This window comes from Pelophylax lessonae (assembly GCF_965119305.1).
Source record: "Pelophylax lessonae genome assembly, chromosome: 1".
Lineage (NCBI taxonomy): Eukaryota > Metazoa > Chordata > Amphibia > Anura > Ranidae > Pelophylax > Pelophylax lessonae.
The window spans coordinates 258,751,092-258,772,827 of NC_138768.1; the positions used below are offsets into that span (position 1 = coordinate 258,751,092).

Here is a 21,736-nt window from a genome sequence, read left to right on the forward strand (position 1 = left end):
ACGGTATGTGTTTCTCTGCCCATGCTAGAAGGTAGTTCACGTCATTCTGGGCTCCCTGGCTCCTGGTGCCCCCCTGGTGGTTAATATAAGCCACTACAGTGGCATTGTCAGACTGAATCCTGACAGGACAATCCAGCAGCCTGGCAGTCCAAAATACAAGTGCCAACCGAGCTGCCTGGATCTCCAAGATGTTGACGGGTAAGAGCTTTTCCACCCGAGACCATTTTCCTTGGACAGATGCTTCCTCCATAATAGCCCCCCAGCCCAATAGGCTGGCATCCATGGTCACTACCTTCCAGATTATTGGCAGAAAATACATCCCCCTTCCCTAAATTGTTGGGTATCGACCACCACCTGAGATCCTGCATCACCTTTGGGGACAGAACCATTGGATAATCCAATGCTTGGAGCTTCTTGTTCCAAGCGGACAGAATGCTGTTCTGGAACAGCCTGGAATGAAACTGCGCATAAGGATTGCCTCGAATGAGGAAACCATCTTGCCCAGCAATCTCATGCACAGCCATATAGCGGGATATTTCCTCCCTTTTATGAGCTGGATCCAGACCTCTTATGGCCAGGACCTTCGCTAGAGGCAAAAAAACTCTTGCATGAGCTCTGTCCAAAACCAGGCCCAGATATTCTAGAACCTAAACTGGCCGCAATGCTGATTTTTCTATGTTTAGAATCGAACCCAGGTCTTTCAATAACTGGACTGTCAGGGTCACCTAGCGTGTTAGCCCTAGGCCTGATCGATTCTTGAGTAATAGAAAGCCTAGATATCCCGTTATTGAGATCCCTTCAGACCTTAAGAATGCCAACATCAGGGCTAAGACCTTTGTAAACGACTGGGGAGCCGTGGCTAGGCCAAATGGCAAGACCACAAACTGAAAATGACACTGCCCCACTGCGAAACGCACAAACCTTTGATGGGGTCCAGAAATTGGCACATGTAGGTATGCATTTTTGATATCTATGGATGCTAAAAATTCTATCATCATCAGAGAAGCTACCACTGAATGAACTGACTCCATGCGAAAGGACTGAATGATCAAGAACTGGTTCAGAGCTTTAAGATCCAGAATGTGTCTGAACCTCCACAATCACGCCCTGTACCCCTGTACTAGGGCCTGGAACAAGGAATTCCTTTTCACTGGACTTGTGGGAACATATGAACCTAGAAACTGAGAGGGAGGGAACTCTATCTTGTAGCCCTGAGCCACCGTGAACAAAACCCACCTGTCCTGTACTACCTTTTCCCAAGCCTCTGGGAGTTGTAGAAGCCTTTCCCCCCACCCGAGTCGGGTCGCCTTTTCATAAAGCAGACTTGGAGCCTGTCTTGGTAGGCCTCTGGACCCAGGGTTTTTACTAACCCTGACGTCTCCTAAACCCCGAAGGCTGAGGCCGTCAAAACTGTTTGGAAGACGACATATTAGGAGGCACAGGAACACTAGGGACGTTAAAGGTTGGATGCTTATTCCTTCTTTTAACAGGCAATAGCGCACTCTTTCCACTTGAAATCTTTTGGATATATTTATCCAGATTCTCACCAAATAGATGTTCCTCATGGAATGGGAATCCTGTCAGTAACTTCTTACACGGCAATTCCGCCGACCAATTCTTTAGCCACAAGATTCTGCATGTGTACTGAGAGAAGTGCAAAGCTAGACACCTGTTAAATGGAATCCTTAAGAGCATCTTCTGCAAAACACAAGGCGCAAGGAAACTTCGCCAATTCCTCTGTAGTTTGCCCTTGAGTAGGCAGGTTCCTAGTCAACCTCTTAAAACGATCTTTTAAAGACTGGCAAATTCATATTGCCACTACTGCCGGCTGACCCGCCAACCTGGCAATGACAAACAAAGCTTTTAGTAAGGACTCCAACTTTTTATCTGCTGAGTCCCTAATTACCTGGGCATTGTCAACCGGACAGGTTAAATTTTTATTCACAGAAGAAATAGCAGCATCTACCATAGGCACCACTTTCTTTTGAACCACTTTCTTTTGAACTTTTCCTACAGAAGATATAGCAAGGAAAACTGGATTTTTGGAAGAACTTATCGTAAAATCCTTTTCTCGAGTTTATTGACAGACGCAATACTCTCATACTTCTTAGCCATTGGGTTATGCTGCCCCCTGCAGGAGTAGTACTAGGCTGGAAAAAAAGCAATTCACCACGCCCACCGGGCTGTCCCTATAGGCATAACCCCACACACCCTGCTCCAGCAAAAAGTTTTGTTGCAAGCAGTGAATGAAGACAGAAAACCATCCCCATATCAGAGGGGTGGATGCTGCATCTGTCAATGAACTCAAGAGAAAAGGATTTTACGGTAAGTTCTTACAAAAATCCTGTTTTCTCTATCGTCCATTGACAGACATAGCTCTCATACTTCTTAGCCATTGGGACGTCCCAAAGCAGTGTAGGCATGAGGGGTGGGGAGAACGCAACCAGATCGTAAACGTAAACTCCAAAGGCTAAACTTAGCCAACTAGGTAACAAGGAGCTCAACCAGGAACCACAGGAGCTCACCCATGAAAGAAAAAAACCCCTAAAAAGAAAAAAATTATTCTCTTATGAAACAGCAGACTGCAAAACCTTGCAGCCAAAGAAAGCATCCGAAGATGCCAACAAATCTACCTTGTAGAATTTTGTAAAAGTGTGCACAGACGATCAAGTTGCTGCTTTACAAACTTGCACCACTGAGGCCTGATGACGAAAAGCCCAAGAGGCACTCTGCGCTCTAGTAGAATGCGGCTTCACAGATAAAAGGAGGAACCTGACCCTTCAGTGAATAAGCCTGAACAACCGTCTGCCTGATCCATCTGGATATGGTCGCAGCAGACACAGACAAACCTTTCCGAGGTCCTTCGGTAGGAACAAAGAGTATGATTTTTTAAAAGACTCAGTTACCGTCAGAAAAACCCTAATCACCAAAAAAACATCCAGAGAGTGCAAGGCAATTTCCTTGGTATGCTTAGGCTTAGGACCTAGGGAAGGCAACACAATGTCTTAATTGAAATGAAAATCCGACACCACCTTAGGAAAAAAAGACAGATTAGTTTGGAGAACCACTTTATCTCTGTGAACCACCAAATAAGGCCAACGACAGGACAAAGCCACCAACTCAGACACACTGCAGGCAGAAGTAATTGCCACTAGAAAGGCAACCTTCTTGGATAAAGCAAGCAGAGAAATCTCCCTAATGTTCTAAATGGAGGCTTTTGAAGAACAGACAGAACCAGATTGAGATCCCACGGAGGCAACAGGGATCTCCGCGGGGGAGCCAGATGGCGCACCCCCTGAATAAAAGTGCGAATCAGGGCACTGGTAGCCCTGGACGTTGGAAGTAAATGGCCAAGTCCGACACCTGGCTCTTGATAGTGCCCAAAGCCAATCGCTGCTCAACCCCTTTTTGTAAAAAAGGCCAAAACCCTAGCTATAGAAAAAAAGCGAGGGTGTAGCTGCAGCAATTCACACCATAAAATTGAATGATTTCCACGTACAATGATAGATCTTTCTAGACGTCGACTTCCTGGCCTTCAAAAGTGTAGGAATCACAGAGTCAGAAAGACCTCTATTCCTCAACACCTTGCTTTCAACAGCCATGCCGTTAAAGCCAGCGACCGTAAAGCAGGATGGAAGATCGGTCCCTGGGACAGCAGATCCTCCCGCAGAGGAAGTCTGCACAGATGATCGATGACCATTTTTACGATGTCTGCATACCAACACCGACAAGGCCAGTCTGGGGCAACCAGAACAACTGGAATTCCTTCCATCGCCACCCTGCGAAGAAACCTCAGCAGGAGTTTTAGCGGAGGGAAGGCATAAATCAGCCGATACTAGCTCCAAGGAGCCACTAAAGGATCTGTTGCGCCGGGGCCCCCGAGACCTGGCCACAAACCTCTGGACCTTTCTGTTGAGGCGAGATGCAAACAGATCCACCTCCAGGGTCCCCCACCGGGCACACAGGAGACAAAACTCCTCCGAATGAAGGGACCATTCCCCTTGATACAGCAGCTGATGACTCAGGTAATCCGCTTGCCAATTCTCCACACCCGGAATGTGGACGACTGCAGAAAGAGCCAGAACATTGTCTTCCGCCCATACCAGAATCTTGACTACCTCTTTGGCTGCCAGGACACTCTTGGTGTCCCCTTGATGATTAATGAAAGCCACAACCGTGGCATTGTCCGATTGAATCTTAACCGGAGAACCACGTAGCCAATTCGTCCAGTGGAAAAAGGCAAAAGCTTGATCACTCTGAGCTCCAGAATATTGATCGGCAAGGAAGACTCCTCTGTCGACCAAGTCCCCTGGGCACAGAGCTTCCCTAGCACTCCACCCCAGCCTGAGCGTCCGTTCTGGACCACCATCCAGAACAGCGGCAGGAAGGACTTGCCCTGACACAAAGCTGGGGACTGAATCCAATCCACCAGAACAGAGTCGACGTCCTCGAGAGATGGCTCAAACGTATCTTCTGGTCCAACGACCGTGGATCCCTGTTCATTTTGCCAGAATCTCTTTTTGCAGAGGCCTCGAGTGAGACTGAGCAAACGGGACCGCCTTGAAGGTCGATAACATCAGATCCAGGGCTCTCATGCAAGTCCGTAGGGAGGACCGATCGGTTTCCAACAGCAACCTGATCGCCCCCTGCAACTTCTGAAGTTTTTCCAATGGAAGAAAGACCTTCGCCAAGGCAGAGTCTAGAGTCAGCCCCAGATAAGTCACCCGTACGGAAGCAGTCAGAGGAGATTTTCTTAAATTGATCGTCCACCCGAATTCCTAAAGGGTCTGGTGGATGGGGACATGCAAATACGCATTTTTGAGACAGACGGAGGCCAGACAATCCCCCTGATTCAAAGATGCCACCACCGACCGAATGGACTCCATTCAAAACTTCTGCACCCGCACAAAGCGGTTCAGAGCCTTGATATCCAGGATTGGGTGCACCTTGCCCTCCTTTCTGGGCACCGTGAACAGGTTTGAATAGAAACCTTGAAAGCATTCCTGCGGAGGAACCGGCAAAATCACTCCTTGAGCAAGGAGATCCCACACAGCCTCCCGGAGATTCTTCAAACGATCCGGAGACAGGCGAAGATTTGACTGAAAGAACCTGTCCACCGGCCGGGACTGAAATTCGATCTAATGCCCGGAATTAATAAGTTCATGAACCCACTTGTCATGAACGAAGGAAATCCAGGGTTCCTGAAAAAAACGCAGACGTCCCCCCACCCCAGAAACGGCTGAGGGCGCCCCTTCATGCTGAAGAGGACTTGTCCGCAGAACCGGACTGAATGGTCTTGGGCTTGCCCCAGGGCTTCTTAGTCCATCCAGAAGCTCTGAATGGCTTACCTTTTTCTTGCGCCCCGGAGGCACGAAAAAAAAAAACGTCTATGAGCTGTGAAGGAAGGTCCCCGCTTGAGGAAAAAGAGTACTCTTTCCACCAGTCAGACCCTTGATCAACTTATCCAGTGAATCTCCAATTAATCGCTTTCACAGAAACGGAAGATCTGTTAAGGCCTGCTTGGAAGCCTGGTCAGCCAAACAGCTTTTCGGGTACAACATGCGTCTCAAGGCAATCCCCACATCTGACACCCTGGCCGCATCACACAGGAACACCAGGGCCTGGGCCACCTGGCCCATAAGTTCCAGCAGCTCCAGGGGAATTATATCAGGATCCAAGTTCCCTTTTAGAACCTTCACCCATTCCGTAACCATCTGACCCCAAAACAGACACCGGTTTAGGATAGAACCCGCCAACACATGAAGATGGCGAAAAAAGGGATTCCGCCTGTCCCCTGGGTCCGTAAAAACCGGGGAATCTTCCACAGGCACTATAGTAGATTTGCTCAACCTGGAAACAGGATGATCCACCTAAGGCGGTACTGTCCAATGGTTGGAAACCGTCTCAGCAAAGGGAAAATGGCGTTTAAAGCGCTTAAGCACTACTAGCACATGCTTGATGTGCCGCCATTGGTCATTAATAAGCTCATGAAAATTCTCGGGACAAGGAAAAACCTTGCTCCATTTTTGGGTCTTGAGGGAGCCAAAAGACACCCATGTCCCTGCCGGCGTGGGCTCATCTGCCATTTTTAAAGTTTCCCTTACTGAAACAATCAGGGCTTCCACCAAGGCACATTCCCGTGCTGCAGCTGAAGAGGACAGGTCCTCTTCACCATCCGATTGCGAGGACAGCGACCCCTCAGGCAGGGGGGCGACCATATCAGTCTCTGAATCAGAGGACCCCACCAATCATGGTGAAGGCAGCAGCTGTTTGCGGCTAGAAACCTTTTTCATTACAAAATCGACCTTGGTCGCCAGGCTTTCCAGTGCTGCTGAAATTGCGGCCAGCGACTGCGATCCAGAAGGTCCAGTAGTCGCACTAAGGGGGTCTGAGGGTGAAATCACCACCTGGGACTCCATGGTAATGCACAGAAAAAAAGGAGTACTGTCACTTTAAGAGCGCTGATCGCAGTCCCCACCACCGGTCACCGCAGCCTGCGGAGTCCCCCTTAAATATATACAGATTGTGGGCATATCCCTGCGCACTCTAAGACCCCAGTACTGTACCACCTTTAGAGAAAACCTCCTGAATTGATCTGCAGCAGGAAAGTGAGAGTCACAGGAAATGACATCAGCCTGGTATGTGAAAGGTCACGCGGCCTGTGTAGCTCCTTAGGCTACACAAAAATGGCTGCCAATGTAAGTCTATGGGAAACACAGGGAAAAATGGCTGCCCTATACAAGTCAATGGGAAAATCAGTTCTATTGCCGGACTGCAGGAATAGATGCGGACCCATTTTACAGATGTGTGAATGGACCCTATATCAGATCTTGCTTACTTTAAGACCCAGATCTGAGGTAAAAACCTCTTTGCATTATGCTGTGTAGAAAACCATGATCCAGCCTTCTGCAGCTACCACAGGTACTACTCCTCTCCAGAAACTAGTACTTGCAGCTGTGTCCAAGCCCCATAGACTCACATGCCCCAGTGAAACCTGCTCTGTATCCCTTGCAGCTTCAGCCAGCAGCTCTGCAAACTTTGCCCGCCTTTCAAGCCGATGCAGCGTGCCACGTGCATGCTCGTGATGTCACACGCATTTTTTACCATGCACGCTCATCATCAGGCACTGGAGAGGTAATCGTGCACAGAATTTTCCATGTCACTTTTTTATGAGGGGGGGGGGAACCTACCAGTCCCGCCGCAGGATCCTGAAACAGGACCCAATCATCACCCATCACGACGGGCCCTGTCCTCTCTGGACCTTCAAGTACCGGGTCCCCCTTTTTATACTGGGGCCCACACCCTTGGACGTGTACAGCCCCCTGTTGGAAAACTCCTAGGGAACAATACCCAGGGTTTCAACTTTCAGGGCCCAGCGGGTGGCATTACAGGCAAGACCTTGTTCCTTTCCATCCGAGGCCCGTGTACCATCCTATTAACGCTTAGCCATCCGAATGGATCCAAACACAATGCCCCTTTACTAGCCATCACCTTTAAGACACTGGCAAAAAAATGAGGTTCTTCCTGTATGGGAGGGGTTATATAGGGGGAACTAGGTTTGCCAGTGTCCATTCACCAACTCAGATAGTAATTTTTATGGCCTGCTCTGTGTCCCGTGATGTATGATAAAGCAAGATGACTTTAAAGTCTACTGGGCACAAATAGCATAAACCGAGGATGAATCTCACCTGCAGACCATGTAGCGGATCACATTGGCATGGCAGACAATAATCTCATAACTGTCCTCTTCTTGCTTAGGGTCAGCTCGGTGAATAAGATTCCTGAATGCAGCCTCAATACGTGCCCCATCTTCATAATACTGCTGGAAATAGTTTTCTGATCAGAAGCCATACACACTGTAAACATTTATATACATAACATAGGTTGTTACATGTATAGTAAACTCTTCTGACCTCTACGTCTGGCTTCCAGTGGCACACAGGGGGATCTGGCCGGATAGGAGCTCCTTCTCGAAGCAAATCAGAGCTAGATTTTTTTACACCTGAAGTAAGGGGAAAAAAAAGGTACAACAGAGTCAGATCCAAACCAATGGTTAACTAGTTAATGCACAATTTCTGCCTAGGAACTGCAACACAAGGGACATACAAGTTTCAAAGAATGATGGAAAAACTGGAAGAATGACAACCACCTGACTGGAAAATCTAAAATAGATTTCACAATCAGATTGTAATGTGAATGACCATCTTAAGTGCCTGTGCTAACAGGCTTTTGTTAGCATCAAGCAGGTTTTAAATTCCCTTACAAATCTATGGGAATGCAAAACCCATCTGAGGCAGGGCAGGAGGAGGTCAACTGCAGGTCAATTGCTAATTGCTGTGTTCTTTCACTCTGATTGACATTCTGTATAACTGGTATACTGTACACTGCTTGCCATTTTTTAATCATTTTTGTTATGTTTTTTTTCCACAATAAAATTTTTAATATTATAATGTATTTTGTGAATTTTATAAGTGCCTTTAAAGTCCCAACATTAGGGGAATTCTTCTTTTCCTTTTTCATCGCTATCAGGGATGTGGCACACTCTTCACGGATCCCAATGAGAGTAACTTTCTCTAATCTAATGGTAAAGACACAAGACTATATCCCACCAACACAGGCCCTAAAAAAGATCTAACTGCTCCAACTGGAGGGGGTGAGTATGGGCAACCTTACTGTAAAGGAGCCTTACCTGGTAAAAATTTGCTTATTATTTCAGTTGTTTCTTTAGCTCTGGTCATAGATGAATGTACAATATGAGTGTATTTCAACCCTAGACTTGCCAGACGTTGTCCAGTTAGCTCTGCTTGCTCACGACCTTCAAATCAAATAACAAATGCAGTTAATTCAATTGACAGCTAAAGCCAGCCATAGAAGGTTCCGGCTGAACCAGCCGAGATTCCTACCATAAAAGGAAATATAATAAAAATATGAAATATAAATGTAACCAATATAATTGTGAAATACAAAAAAACAAACTGAAAAAATTATCGCAACTATTGCAAACAAATGAATCACAAGTGATGTGAAAAGTACAAATAATAGGTGCCTCTCTTGTGATTATATGTTAATCTATGTTTAATCGACTGCTTTGAATGGCAGAGCAGAGATCTGGGATCTGAGATCTGGGTAGACCCCAGATCTCACCATAAAGAGGGCCTGTCACAGCCTATGCTTAGATAGATAGAATTTGATAGATTCTGATATGATAGAACTTAAGTTCAATTTAAAAAAAAATTAAAAAGTTACAATGTCAAATAAAAAGTAAAAATAAGTATTTTTTTACCACATACGTTTTACTGCTACAGGGCGGTACCTGTGCACCGATTCACCTATATATACACACACATGATCCGACACTTCTGGGTGAGGGGTGCGCATGTTCGCTGCTGGCAGCTCGCTTCCCCTGTGATTGCACATAGCGGAACCTGATCAGCGGGTGCAGGGTATTTGATGCCCTCCGTCAACCACCAATTGCCAGGCAGAGACACAGAATTGCGATCTGCCTATGTAAACAAAGCAGATTGCTGTTCTGACAGTAGGGAAGGGATGGAGTTGTTTGTCCCTGCAAAGCAGGGAATACATTTCATCTCTTTCCCTAGTAAAAGCACCTCAGTTAGTATAGTAAAACATAGACTAGGCACACAGTTAACTCTCTGATCGCCCCTGATGTTAACCCCCTACCAGCCAGTGTCATTACTATAGTGAGAGTGCATACTTTATAGCATTGATCTCTGTATTCGTGTCACTGGTCCCCAAAAAGTGTCAAAAGTGTCAGTATTAAAATGTCCGCCACAATATTGCAGTCCCGTTATAGGTCACTGATCCCTGCCATTACTAGTAAAAAAAGTTTTTAAAAACGTTATAACTTTTGCGCATACCAATTAATATACGCTTACTGGAATTTTTTCTTTTTTTTTTTTACCAAAAATATGTAGCAGAATATATATTGACCTAAGTTTATGAAGAAAATTGGATTTTTTTTTTACCGTAAAATCCTTTTCTCTGAAGTTCATTGACAGACGCAGTCTCTGTTCTTCATAACAGTAGGGTTATATTGCCCCCTACAGGAGTAGGACACTAGGCAGAAAAAAAGTTCTAACTACGCCTATGGGCAGTCCCAGGAGGTATACTCCCTCTCTCTGTTATAGGATGTCAGTTTTGTAACAAAGCAGTGCCAGGGAAAACAATACCAACACAACTCAAAATAGAGGGGAGGGTACTGCATCCGTCAATGAACTTCAGCGAAAAAGGATTTTACAGGAAGACAAAAATCCAAATTTTCTCTATCGTTTATTGACGGACGCAGTTTCTGTTCTTCATAGTAGGGATGTCCCAAAGCAGCGCCATAAACATGCGGGATGGGAACAGCAGAAAAAGAACTCCCCAAGGCTGAACCATAGCCAACCAGACAACATAGGACTCATAAAGAACAACAAGATGAGACCCACCCTTCAGGCCAAAGGGGTCTTATCCGCAGGTCTGGAGAAAACCGATTTTTGTTTGCCAGACCAGGGTCACTTGGAACCACCCGAGGGGGCCTTGAAAGACTTTGATCCCTTATTTGACCCTGAGGGCCGAAAAGCTGAGTTAGATTTACCGGTAACTCCTTTTCTAATAGTCTTCTAGGACAGCCCATGAGACCTAAGGCTCCTCCTACCAGGACAGGAAACACATTCAAATCAAATAAAAGGCAGTCCCCTGGTCCTCACCTTCAGTATTCTCGAGAACTGTAGGACATCCTGTAAAATATTATATATATATATATATATATATATATATATATATATATATATATATATATATATATATATATATATATATATATTACATTATACAAGATAATGCTGGGTGGGAATCCGGCTGTCCTGGAAGACTATTAGAAAAGGAGTTACCGGTAAGTCTAACTCAGCTTTTCTCAAGTCGTCTTCCAGGACAGCCCATGTGACTATGAGCAAGAAAACTTACCAGTCTAGGGAGGGACTACTGCCTGGAGCACCTTTCGACCATATGCCTGTTCCTGAGAAGAGAGGAGGTCCAGGCAATAATGTCTAACAAAGGTCGAAAAGTTAGACCAGGTAGCTGCCTTACAGATCTGTTCTGGTGAGGCACTGGCCCTTTCGGCCCAAGATGTGGACAAGGCCCTTGTTGAATGTGCATTGATACATGGTGGAACCACATTCTTTGCTATATAGGCTTCTGTAATAGTCTGTTTTATCCACCTAGCTATGGTGGCTTTTGAAGCTTTTTCACCCCTGTGTACCAGAGAAAAGCACAAATAGGGTATCACATTTCCTAAAGGTTTTAGTCACCTCCAGGTAGGTCAGAAGAGCTCTTCTGACATCCAAAAAACGAAAATTCTTCTCTTTTTCATTATTTGGAGAACTACAAAAAGTAGGTAGTACAATATCCTGTGCTCTATGGAAGGAAGTAGCTACCTTAGGTAAAAACCCTGGATCGGTTTTTTACACTATTCTGTCTTCAAAAATCATAAGAAAGGGCTCCCTAATTGAGAGGGACTGCAGTTCACCAACTCTTCGAACTGACGTCACTGCAACTAAAAATGAAGTTTTCAGAGTGAGTAGTCTTTCTGTTAAGTCCTTCAAGGGTTCGAAAGGGACTGTTACCAAAGCTTGAAGGACCACAGATAGGTTCCAAGTTGGACATGTTCTAACCACTGGAGGCTTAGCCTGGGCAATTACCTTGAAGAACCTAGCTATAATGGGATTTTCCCGAAGGGAATACTAAAGAAAAATGCTAATGGCAGCAGCCTGCACTTTCAAAGTACTAAGGGAGAGGTCCTTATCGACGCCCTCTTGGAAAAATTCCAAAATAGATGGTACATCTGGAGAAGGCCTGTTATTTTCAGTCATCCAAGAGTGAAACTTTTTCCATACCTTGGAATATATAGCTCTTGTGACAGGTTTTCGACAATTGATCAAGGTCTCAATTACCTTGTCTGAGAATCCTTGGGAACTTAATATCTGTTCTTCAGATACCAAGCTGTTAGGTTCAAGGATCTGATGTATGGATGGGTCCCTGGACCCTGAGTCAACAGGTCCTGTCTCCAGGGCAGGTCTATTGGGAGGTTTGGAGCTTAGGGCCTGTAGACGTGAAAACCATGTTTTTTTGGGGCAAAAAGCAGCTATTAGAATCAGATCTGTGTCCTCCTAGAGGAATTTCTGGAGGACCTCCGAGATTAACCTGACTGGAGGGAAGGCATAGCAGAGATTGAAAGACCAAGGGTGTGCAAAGGCATCGACCCCCAGGGACTGATCCCATTGGTTCAGGGAAAAAACGGAATTTTTGTAAAATCTTACCTGTAAAATTCCTTTCTCTGAGTCCTCCGACAGTCGCCGCCTCTCCATATTCGTCACATATGGGTATTAGACTTTGCTCCGAAGGAGTAGCTAGGCAACAGAATATGTTAACAATAAAGCTTTAACATATCCCACCCTCAAGGGGTGGTCCCCTCAGTCAATACCCTCCTACTTCCTGCAACCATATCTCAGTTTTAGTGGAATAGCAGTAGAGTATACAATCAAACCCCAAAAGAGGGGCGGGGGCGGCGACTGTCGGAGGACTCAGAGAAAGGAATTTTACAGGTAAGATTTTACAAAAATTCCGTTTTCTCTTACGTCCTCCGACAGTCGCCGCCTCTTCATATTCGTCACATATGGGGACGTCCCAAAGCAGTGCAAACATGAGGGGTGGGAAACGCATCGCCGCCGAAAGGCAACGCAGTCTCCACATCAAAGAAAGGAACCTTACCAAAGGAAGGAAACCAGCTGGGCAACAGCAAAAATAAGTGCTCAACAGGAGCAACAACCCAGGAAAAGACAAAAAAAACAGGGGATACAAAACTTATCCCAACAGCCAGGAGTCCCCAACAAGGGACCCTAGGGAACAGCCGCACTAAGAACCTTGCGGCCAAAGGAAGCATCCGCCGATGCCTGAACATCTACTTTGTAGAATTTTGTGAAAGTGTGCACGGTCGACCAAGTCGCCGCCTTACACACCTGGGCTACAGAAGCCCCATGACGACAGGCCCAAGACGTACTCAGAGATCTAGTAGAGTGCGCCATCACAGGCACAGGGGGAACCTTCCCCTGCAAAGCATAGGCCTGTTCAATGGTCTGCCTGATCCATTTGGCGATGGTAGAGGCCGAAGCCGCCATGCCCTTCCGAGGACCCTCTGGCAGAACAAACAAGGAGTCCGTCTTTCGAAAAGACTCAGTCGATTTAAGGTAAACCCTTATCGCCCGAACAACATCCAGAGAGTGCAATCTCACCTCCTTTGGATGTTTAGGCTTCGTGCACAACGAAGGCAAGACAATATCCTCATTAAGATGGGATTCCGAAACTCGTTTCGGCAGAAAAGAAGGATTAGGTCGCAAGACCACCTTATCCAAATGAATAACCAGGTACGGAGACTTGCAGGACAAAGCCGCCAGTTCCGACACTCTGCGAGCCGAAGTGATCGCCACCAAAAAGGCGACCTTTTTGGACAACATAGACAACGAGATCTCCCTGATCTGTTCAAAAGGAGCACGTTGTAACACAGATAGAACGAGATTCAAGTCCCAAGGGGGCAGAGGATCCCGCCTAGGGGGAACCAGATGTCGCACACCCTGAACAAAGGTGCCAACCAATGGGTTGGAAGCCACGGGACGTTGAAACAGAACGGCCAGAGCAGACACCTGACCCTTTATCGTAGCCAGCGCCAAACGCTGATCAACACCCGCTTGAAGGAAAGACAGCACACGGGACACCGAGTACGTGCGGGGTGAAAACCCCCTGGACTCACACCAGGCAAAATAGGCCTTCCAAGTACGGTAATAAACCTTCCCCGAGGAAGACTTCCTCGCGTTGATTAAAGTATGAACGACCTCCGGAGAGAGACCCTTCTCCTTCAGGACCTCGGTCTCAACAGCCAAGCCGTCAAAGCCAGCGACTGTAAAGCAGGATGGTATATCGGTCCTTGAGACAGTAGATCGTCTCGAAGAGGCAGACGCCACGGGGCGTCGACCGCCAGATTCACGAGGTCTGCGTACCAGGACCGGCGAGGCCAGTCCGGCGCCACAAGAATCACCGTGTTGCGTTCCGAGTGTAACCTGCGAAGGAACCTGGACAGCAACTGAATCGGTGGAAACGCATACATCAGCCTGTACTGATGCCACGGGGCCACTAACGCGTCCGACGCGTCTGCCCGAGGGTCGCGCGTCCTTGCCACGAACCTCTTCACCTTGTTGTTGAGGCGAGACGCGAACAGGTCCACATCTGGAAGACCCCACTTCGTGCACAACGTCTGGAAGACAGCCGGATGGAGAGACCATTCCCCCTGATCCAGGGTCTGGCGACTCAGATAGTCCGCCTGCCAGTTCTCCACTCCCGGAATGTGAACCGCCGTTATCGCCGGGACATGAGTCTCGGCCCAAGACAGAATGTCGGCCACTTCTCGAGCCGCTCGGGCACTCCTGGTGCCCCCTTGGTGGTTGATGTAGGCCACCGCCGTGGCATTGTCCGTCTGCACCCGAACCGGGCAACCCTGCAGCCGGTCCGTCCAGCGATGAAGACAGAGCCTTATCGCACGCAATTCCAGAATGTTGATCGGAAGGGAAGACTCCCCCTCCGACCAAGTCCCCTGAGCGGACAGAACGCCCAGAACTCCACCCCAGCCCGACAGGCTAGCATCCGTGGTGATTAGCGTCCACGAGATCGGACGAAACGACTTGCCCCCGGACACCAACGGGGACTGGAGCCACCACAGAAGGTTTTCCCTGGTGCGAAGACTCAACGAGATTTGAAGATCCAGAGATTGAGGTCGCCCGTCCCACCTGGACAGGATCTCCGCTTGGAGACCCCGCGTGTGAAACTGTGCGAAAGGAATCGCCTCGAAGGCCGAGACCATCAATCCCAGACATCTCATACACGTCCGCAGAGACGAGTTCGGAACGTCCCTGAGGGACCTGACTTCCTCCCGGAGAGTCCTGAGTTTGTCTTCCGGCAGGAAGACCTTCGCCTGCACCGAGTCCAGTATCATTCCCAGATAGGGGAGACGAACCGACGGACTCAGTGTCGACTTTGGAAAATTTATCGTCCAACCAAACTCCTGCAGAGTTTGCATTGTGACAGACAGGTCCTCCTCCAGACCCTGTCTGGTCGCAGACCGAACCAGAATGTCGTCCAGATACCCCAGGACAGAAACGCCCTGGGCCCTCAATAATGCCAGAACCGGTGCAAGCACCTTGGTGAAGACCCGCGGAGCCGAGGCGAGACCAAAGGGCAACGCCACGAACTGGTAGTGATCCTCCGCAATGGCAAATCGAAGGTACCTCTGATGACCCTCGAATATGGGGATGTGAAGGTACGCATCCTTCAAATCGATGGAGGCCATGAATTCCCCCGGAACCAGGGCAGCCACCACCGACCGCAGGGATTCCATGCGGAACTTGCGAACCCGCACAGAGCGGTTCAGAGCCTTCAAGTCCAGAATCGGACGAACCTTGCCCTCCTTTCTGGGCACGGTGAACAGATTGGAATAAAACCCCCGAAACCTGTCCCGATGAGGCACCGGAACCACCACTCCCTGAGCCCTCAGGTCCCGCACCGCCAGGTGCAGGTCCCGCAGGCGCTCTGGAGACAGTTGAAGATTTGAGGGAAAAAATCTGCTCTCCGGCCGAGAGAGAAACTCGATCTTGTAACCAGATCGAACGATTTCCAGAACCCATCTGTCCCGCACACGGGCCAACCAGGGCTGAAGAAAACCGAGCAAGCGTCCCCCCACCCCAAAACTGGGTGAGGGCGCCCCTTCAGGCCGAACTGTTATGGGCTGCAGGTCCGGATTGGCCGGACTTCTGTTTCCTAGACCAGGGCTTCTTCTGAGAGCCTTGACCTTTGAACGGTTTGCCCTTGTAGTGCGGCCGAAAGGCACGAAAGGACCCCTGAGGGGGCCGAAAATTTGCATGCTTCTTCCCAGAAGCCCCCTTAGCCTTGGGGAAATGGGGCAAGAGAGTGCTCTTACCCCCGGTGATCCCCTTAATCAACACATCCAGGGACTCCCCAAAAAGGTGAGACCCATCATAAGGCAGATTGGCTAAGGTCTTACGTGAAGAGTGGTCCACCGACCAACATTTTAACCAAACCAGGCGGCGAGACAACACCGCCACCCTGTGCACACGTGCAGCCAACGGAATCAGGTCCAGGTCCGCATCACACAGATACATGACACCCTGGTGGATCTGATCCACCATATCCAGGGTCGCCGGCGAGGCCGAATCGGCCACTAGGACGCGCCTAAGCATCTGCGTCCAACTTGCGATCGCCTGGGCCGCCATGAGAGAAGCAAACAGAGCCTTAAGCATAGAACCCGTAACAGAATAAGTATGACGGGCAAGAGACTCCAGTCTCCTATCCGTGGCATCACGGAAAACAGGAGAACCCTCTGCAGGAATCGCAGTGGCTTTGTTCAAAACCGCAATTGCATGATCCACTGGTGGAGGCACACACCACCTTTCATCAGTGGCAGGCGAAAAAGGATAACGCAGCTTGAATTTACTTGGTACCGCAAAAGGTTTGCGCAGATCGCGCCATTGATCCTTAACAGCGCGCTGAAAATCAGCATTGCAGGGAAAAACCTGCGGCGTCCTGCGTTTTCTCTGCGTCCCATAAGCCGCCAAGGCAGCGGGGGGACACACTTCGTCCTGCAAACGCAGCGTTTGCTTAATGGAAGCAATCAACTCATCCATGATTGCAAGCTCTTCAGGCGAGCCAGGGGGAGAATTATCGACCCCCTCAACTTCAGCCTCCACCTCAGACCCCACTAGATCAAGAGAGGAGCGGGACCCCGATAAGGAGGCCCCTGCCAGAACAGCCCCATCACCTTCACCCTCAGAATCAGAGGAAAGAGCAACTCTGGGCCTTTTAGTAGATTGAGCAGCCACCAGCATTTGCACCTGAGCAGCAAGGCCAGCCACAATAGTGGCTAAATCCCCCCCTGGGGGGGAAACAGCGGTCCCCTGGCTTTCCACCAATACTGTAGGAAATTTGCCCTCCTGAGAATCCATTGCCCCTGTAATGCCAGACAACCAAGGGTTAACTGCCCCTTTTTAGCAAGCGCAGCCCACCGCACCACACTCAAGCACAATGAGACCCCCACAGGGAATATGCAAACTGAACACAGGCAATGGATAGCAAGAACAGAAGGATAAAACCGGAGGAGACCCTCGCCGCTGCTGCTGCCTCGATCGGTGTTCCTGGAAAGAGGAAGTGATGCCGCCAGGGCGCTCTATGTAAGCCTATGGAGGCTACAAGAAAATGGCCGCCATGCATGTAAACCATGCGGCCGGAGCGGGTGTAGGCAAAATGGCGTCGTTTGGCGCCGAAACCGCCGCTCCACAGTGCATTAAAACACACATTACATTCCAATATAAGAATACATGTCAGATCGCCGCAGCGATCGCTGTATATGCCCAAACATGCCAAAAAAACATGCCCCACAGCACACAGCTTCTCACACTGCCCAGTCTGACACACACAGTGTCATACAGCTCCCCCCCCCCCTTGCAGCCCACAGCATGCAGCCGAGAGATAGGGAGACAAGCAGTGTGAATAGAGGCAGGTTACACAGTCCCAGACTGACACCCCCCCAGACAGACAGGTCCCCACATAAATACACTTACCTCACATGGCGTGGGGGACCCGCACAGGCGAACAAGCCGCTGCACATGAGGCAGGGAGAGTCGCAATTCAAGACGCACAAAATGGGGGTTAAGAAACCGCACAGCGTCCAGTGAGGTAGCCACCTCACCAATCATCCCTGCACCGAACAGGGATGGGTCGTTCACTATGCCAGGAGCGTTACCTGGCTGAACGCTCGATGGCAGACTGGGAAGCCACTGACCCACGACCTGCGACCAGGGGGATCAGCCCGAGACCCAGTCCGCATGATCCTCTTCGTCCGAAGAACTAACTAACGCTGACAAAATAACAGCTAATTAAAGGTAGAGAGAAAAACTCAAACAAAATATTAAAAAGAAGAAAGAGTCTGGGACAGAAAGTCCCAGCACAGAGAGAGCCAGCCACTCCTGACAAGCTAGACATTAAAACTGAGATATGGTTGCAGGAAGTAGGAGGGTATTGACTGAGGGGACCACCCCTTGAGGGTGGGATATGTTAAAGCTTTATTGTTAACATATTCTGTTGCCTAGCTACTCCTTCGGAGCAAAGTCTAATACCCATATGTGACGAATATGAAGAGGCGGCGACTGTCGGAGGACGTAAGAGAAATACAGTTTTGTTTTGCTGTTCATTTGAGCTGCAAAAAGGTCCAATTCTGGAAGGCCCCACTCGGCTGCAATTTTTGCAAATTCCTTTGAGTTGAGGGACCAATTGTCCTGACACACCTGGTGGCGGCTGAGGTGGTCTGCTAATACATTCGGAGTCCCCTTTAGATGAATAGCTGAAATGGAGGCAAGATTGAGCTCGGCCCAAGAGAATATTTTCTGGGCTATACCCTGTAACCTCCGACTTTGTGTACCTCCGTTTGTTGAGGTATGCCACCGTTGCTATGTTGTCGGATCGATTCTGCAAATTACTTCCCTTTATGTCTATCTGAAAGACCTCTAAGGCTTTCTGTACTGCCATGAGTTCCTTCTGATTAAACGAGATCTGTGCTTCCAGTGGGAACCATTCTCCCTGAGCTAGTTGGCTCTGGAGATGTGCCCCCCATCCGGAAGTGCTTGCGTCTGTGGTAATTCTTAGTGATACTTGAATGACCCAATTCAACCCTTTTGTAAGGTGAAGAGGTGATCTCCACCACCATAGGGCTCTTTTTACCCTGGTGGGAATTTTCACCTTTATGTCCAAGGAATCTGGGAATCCGTCCCAGTTCCTTAACAGGAACCTTTGAAGGGGACGCTGTTGGTACCGTGCCCAAGGGACAGCTGGAAAACAAAAGGTCATGAGACCTATGACTCTTGTTATATCCCTTAGAGAGACCCACTGGATGGTTTGTAAAGAAGCTACCATCTGACGCATCTTTAAAACCTTGAGTTGCGGGAGAAAAATCTTTTGTTCTAGAGAGGAAATCTCGTATCCGAGATAAGTCACTCTCTGGGAGGGTGTTAGGCAAGATTTCTGTTTGTTGATCATCCATCCTAGTGACCCCAGGAACTCCTGAACTATTTGGAGGTTTGTCTTCAGTTTGTGATCTGAATCCGCCACTACCAGGAGATCGTCCAGGTAGGGGATGATCATGATGGACTTTAGTTTCAATGGAGCTAGAGCTTCCCCCAGAACCTTGGTAAAGATACGAGGGGCTGAGGATAACCCGAAGGGCAGCGTCCGGAATTGATAATGTCTGACCTCTGGTCCTAGCTTCACTGCTAGTCTTAGGAACTTCTGGTAAGCCAGGTGAATAGGGATGTGAAAGTAAGCATCCTTTAAGTCCAGAGATGCCATGAAACATTTTGGATACAACAAGTTTCCTATGGAGTGTATCGATTCCATACGAAAAGGTTTGTATTTTAATCGAAAGATTTAATTTGCGTAGATTTAAAATCAATCGATAACTCCCCGAGGGTTTTCTTATCACAAAAATGTGGGAGTAAAACCCTCTGCCCTGTTCCTCTTTTGGAACAGGTATCAATACCCTCTGATCTAACAAGTCTCATATCTGGAGACTTAGAGCAGCTGCTTTGGCTGGATCCCTGGGCAGATTGGTAATCAATATCCTTTCTGAAGGTTGGGAATTGAATTCCAACCTGTGCCCTGTGGATATTAAGTCCAGAATAAAAGGGCTTGAAGTTATTTTCTTCCACTGAGGGAGGAAGGCCCTTAATCTCCCCCCTACTTTGTGAAAGAAGTCATTGTGGTTTGGTGAGGTGCTGAGGAGGGTTAAACAAGATGCTCCCCCTACCCCTACCTTTGTGGCTGGTTCAGTGTTTCTTGAATGTGGACTGAGCCTCACGTGTCCCCTGCTGTTTGCCCCTACCCCGAAAAACTTTTTGGGTATATGGGTATTTTTTCTTTTCTGGAAATGACTTATTTTTGTCAGCAGTACGTTCCATAGCCTCTGTCAGTCCAGGGCCGAAGAGATGGTCACCTGTAAAGGGGAGACTACAGAGGCGCAGTTTAGAAGCACATTCACCTGACCATGATTTGAGCCAAAGACTTCTTCTGGCTGAATTTGCCAAAGCTGAGGTCTTGGCTGTCATTCTAACCGACTCAGCGGATGCGTCGGCCAAGAACCCTATTGCCTGAAACAGAAGGGGAAAGGATTTAACAATCTGATCCCTAGGCGTTCCAGCTGATAGGTGGGCTAGAATCTGTGAAAGCCATAACTCCAAATGTCTTGCTATACAAGTGGATGCTAAGGCTGGTTTCAGACTCATGACTGAGGCTTCCCAAGCTTTACGCAACATAATGTCAGTTCTTTTGTCCATTGGGTCCCTAAGTGACCCTAGATCCTCAAATGCCAGATCTGTAATTTTGGATATTTTGGCAAGAGGGGCATCTAGCTTTGGAATTTTGTTCCATGGTTGTTCCTTGCTGTCATCAAAAGGAAACCTCCTTTTTACGTTTTTAGGAAAAAAAGGTCTCCTTTCGGGATTTTCCCATTTCCGTTTGATTGTTTCTAGCAAGGAACTGTGTACAGGAAAAACTCTAGCATTTTTCTTATGGGTTGCATACAAAAGATCATGCTTAGATAATTGCACCTTCTCCTCTTCAAGTTCTAGTGTGGTATACACTGCCTTAAGTAAATCATCTATGTCTTCCAGGGAAAGTTTAAAATTGGAATTTCCATAGGATTCTCTTTCCCTGGGTTCCCTGATCCCGATTCCTCAAATGAGGAATGGGGGACTCCGATTCTTCCCTTGTGTCATCCTCATGTACCTTTGTTGGTTTAGACATGGAAGTAGGGACCTGAGATTGTACGGGGGCCTCTACTGGTGCCTGAAATTTATCCATGAGGGTCCCAAAAGAGCTAAACGTGCTGGTTAGCTCATCCCTAACTGAAGTCAACATCCTTTGAGTAGATACAGTAGGGTCATCTTTAACAAGATTATCTACACATATGCGGCACACTGTTTTGCTCCAAGTGGAACTTAGCTTGGTTCCGAAAACTGCACATTTCTTTTTGGGGGGCTGCGCCTGGACCTTGTCCTGAGCCTTGGTCTACAACAAGAAAAATACATATTAGTTATGACTCCCAAAACAATCCCTCCCACACATTTGTGTACAGGGTAAAGAAATTGTGCCCCCTTTTACCGACCCTATTATCTAGAAGGTGAAGGAAAAGGAGAAAGACCACCAACAGGTATATGCAGAAAGGGAAACCCCCTATCGCTTACCTGGGAGGTACCGGTGCCAGAGCCTGCTTCTACCGACTGAGCAGATGCTGCCGTGGAATCCATCGTGCTCCGTTTGGTGGTCCACAGCGTGTGCTGGGTTCACCTCACACCGTTCGCCAAGACGTCTCCTGTTCACGCCTTGGAAACTGGAACTACTGTTTCCGGCGCCCGCAGATGTGCGTCAACTGGCCGGAAATTACGTGTGCCACCTCCCGAGGTCAGGGTGGAAGACGCAGGAGTTCCGCCCCCTACGTTTGTGGCGCCAAATTCAAACTTGCAGGCCGTCTCCCTGCATGAATTTGGCGGCGTCACGGGTACACAGCGTGTGCTGCTCCAAGGACGCTGCCAGGAACAGAAGAGGACTCCCCCCTGCGATCCACTAACCA

At 48.3% G+C, this 21,736-nt stretch overlaps 1 protein-coding gene across 2 annotated transcripts in view; it reads right to left on the bottom strand.

Annotated features, from left to right (window-relative positions):
• Positions 1-21,736, bottom strand: part of LOC309546256 (serine/threonine-protein phosphatase PGAM5, mitochondrial-like) — a 63,683-nt gene that overhangs the window by 28,075 nt on the left and 13,872 nt on the right. Inside the window, exons 3-5 of one of the 2 annotated variants that reach the window (XM_082245830.1) lie at positions 8,690-8,815; positions 7,914-8,002; positions 7,689-7,822 (exon numbers count right to left, since the gene is read on the bottom strand). In XM_082245830.1, the coding sequence (XP_082101956.1) occupies positions 7,689-7,822; positions 7,914-8,002; positions 8,690-8,815 (349 nt within the window). The remainder of the gene's footprint in view (positions 1-7,688; positions 7,823-7,913; positions 8,003-8,689; positions 8,816-21,736) is intronic. The other variant, XM_082245831.1, reaches the window with a different exon arrangement.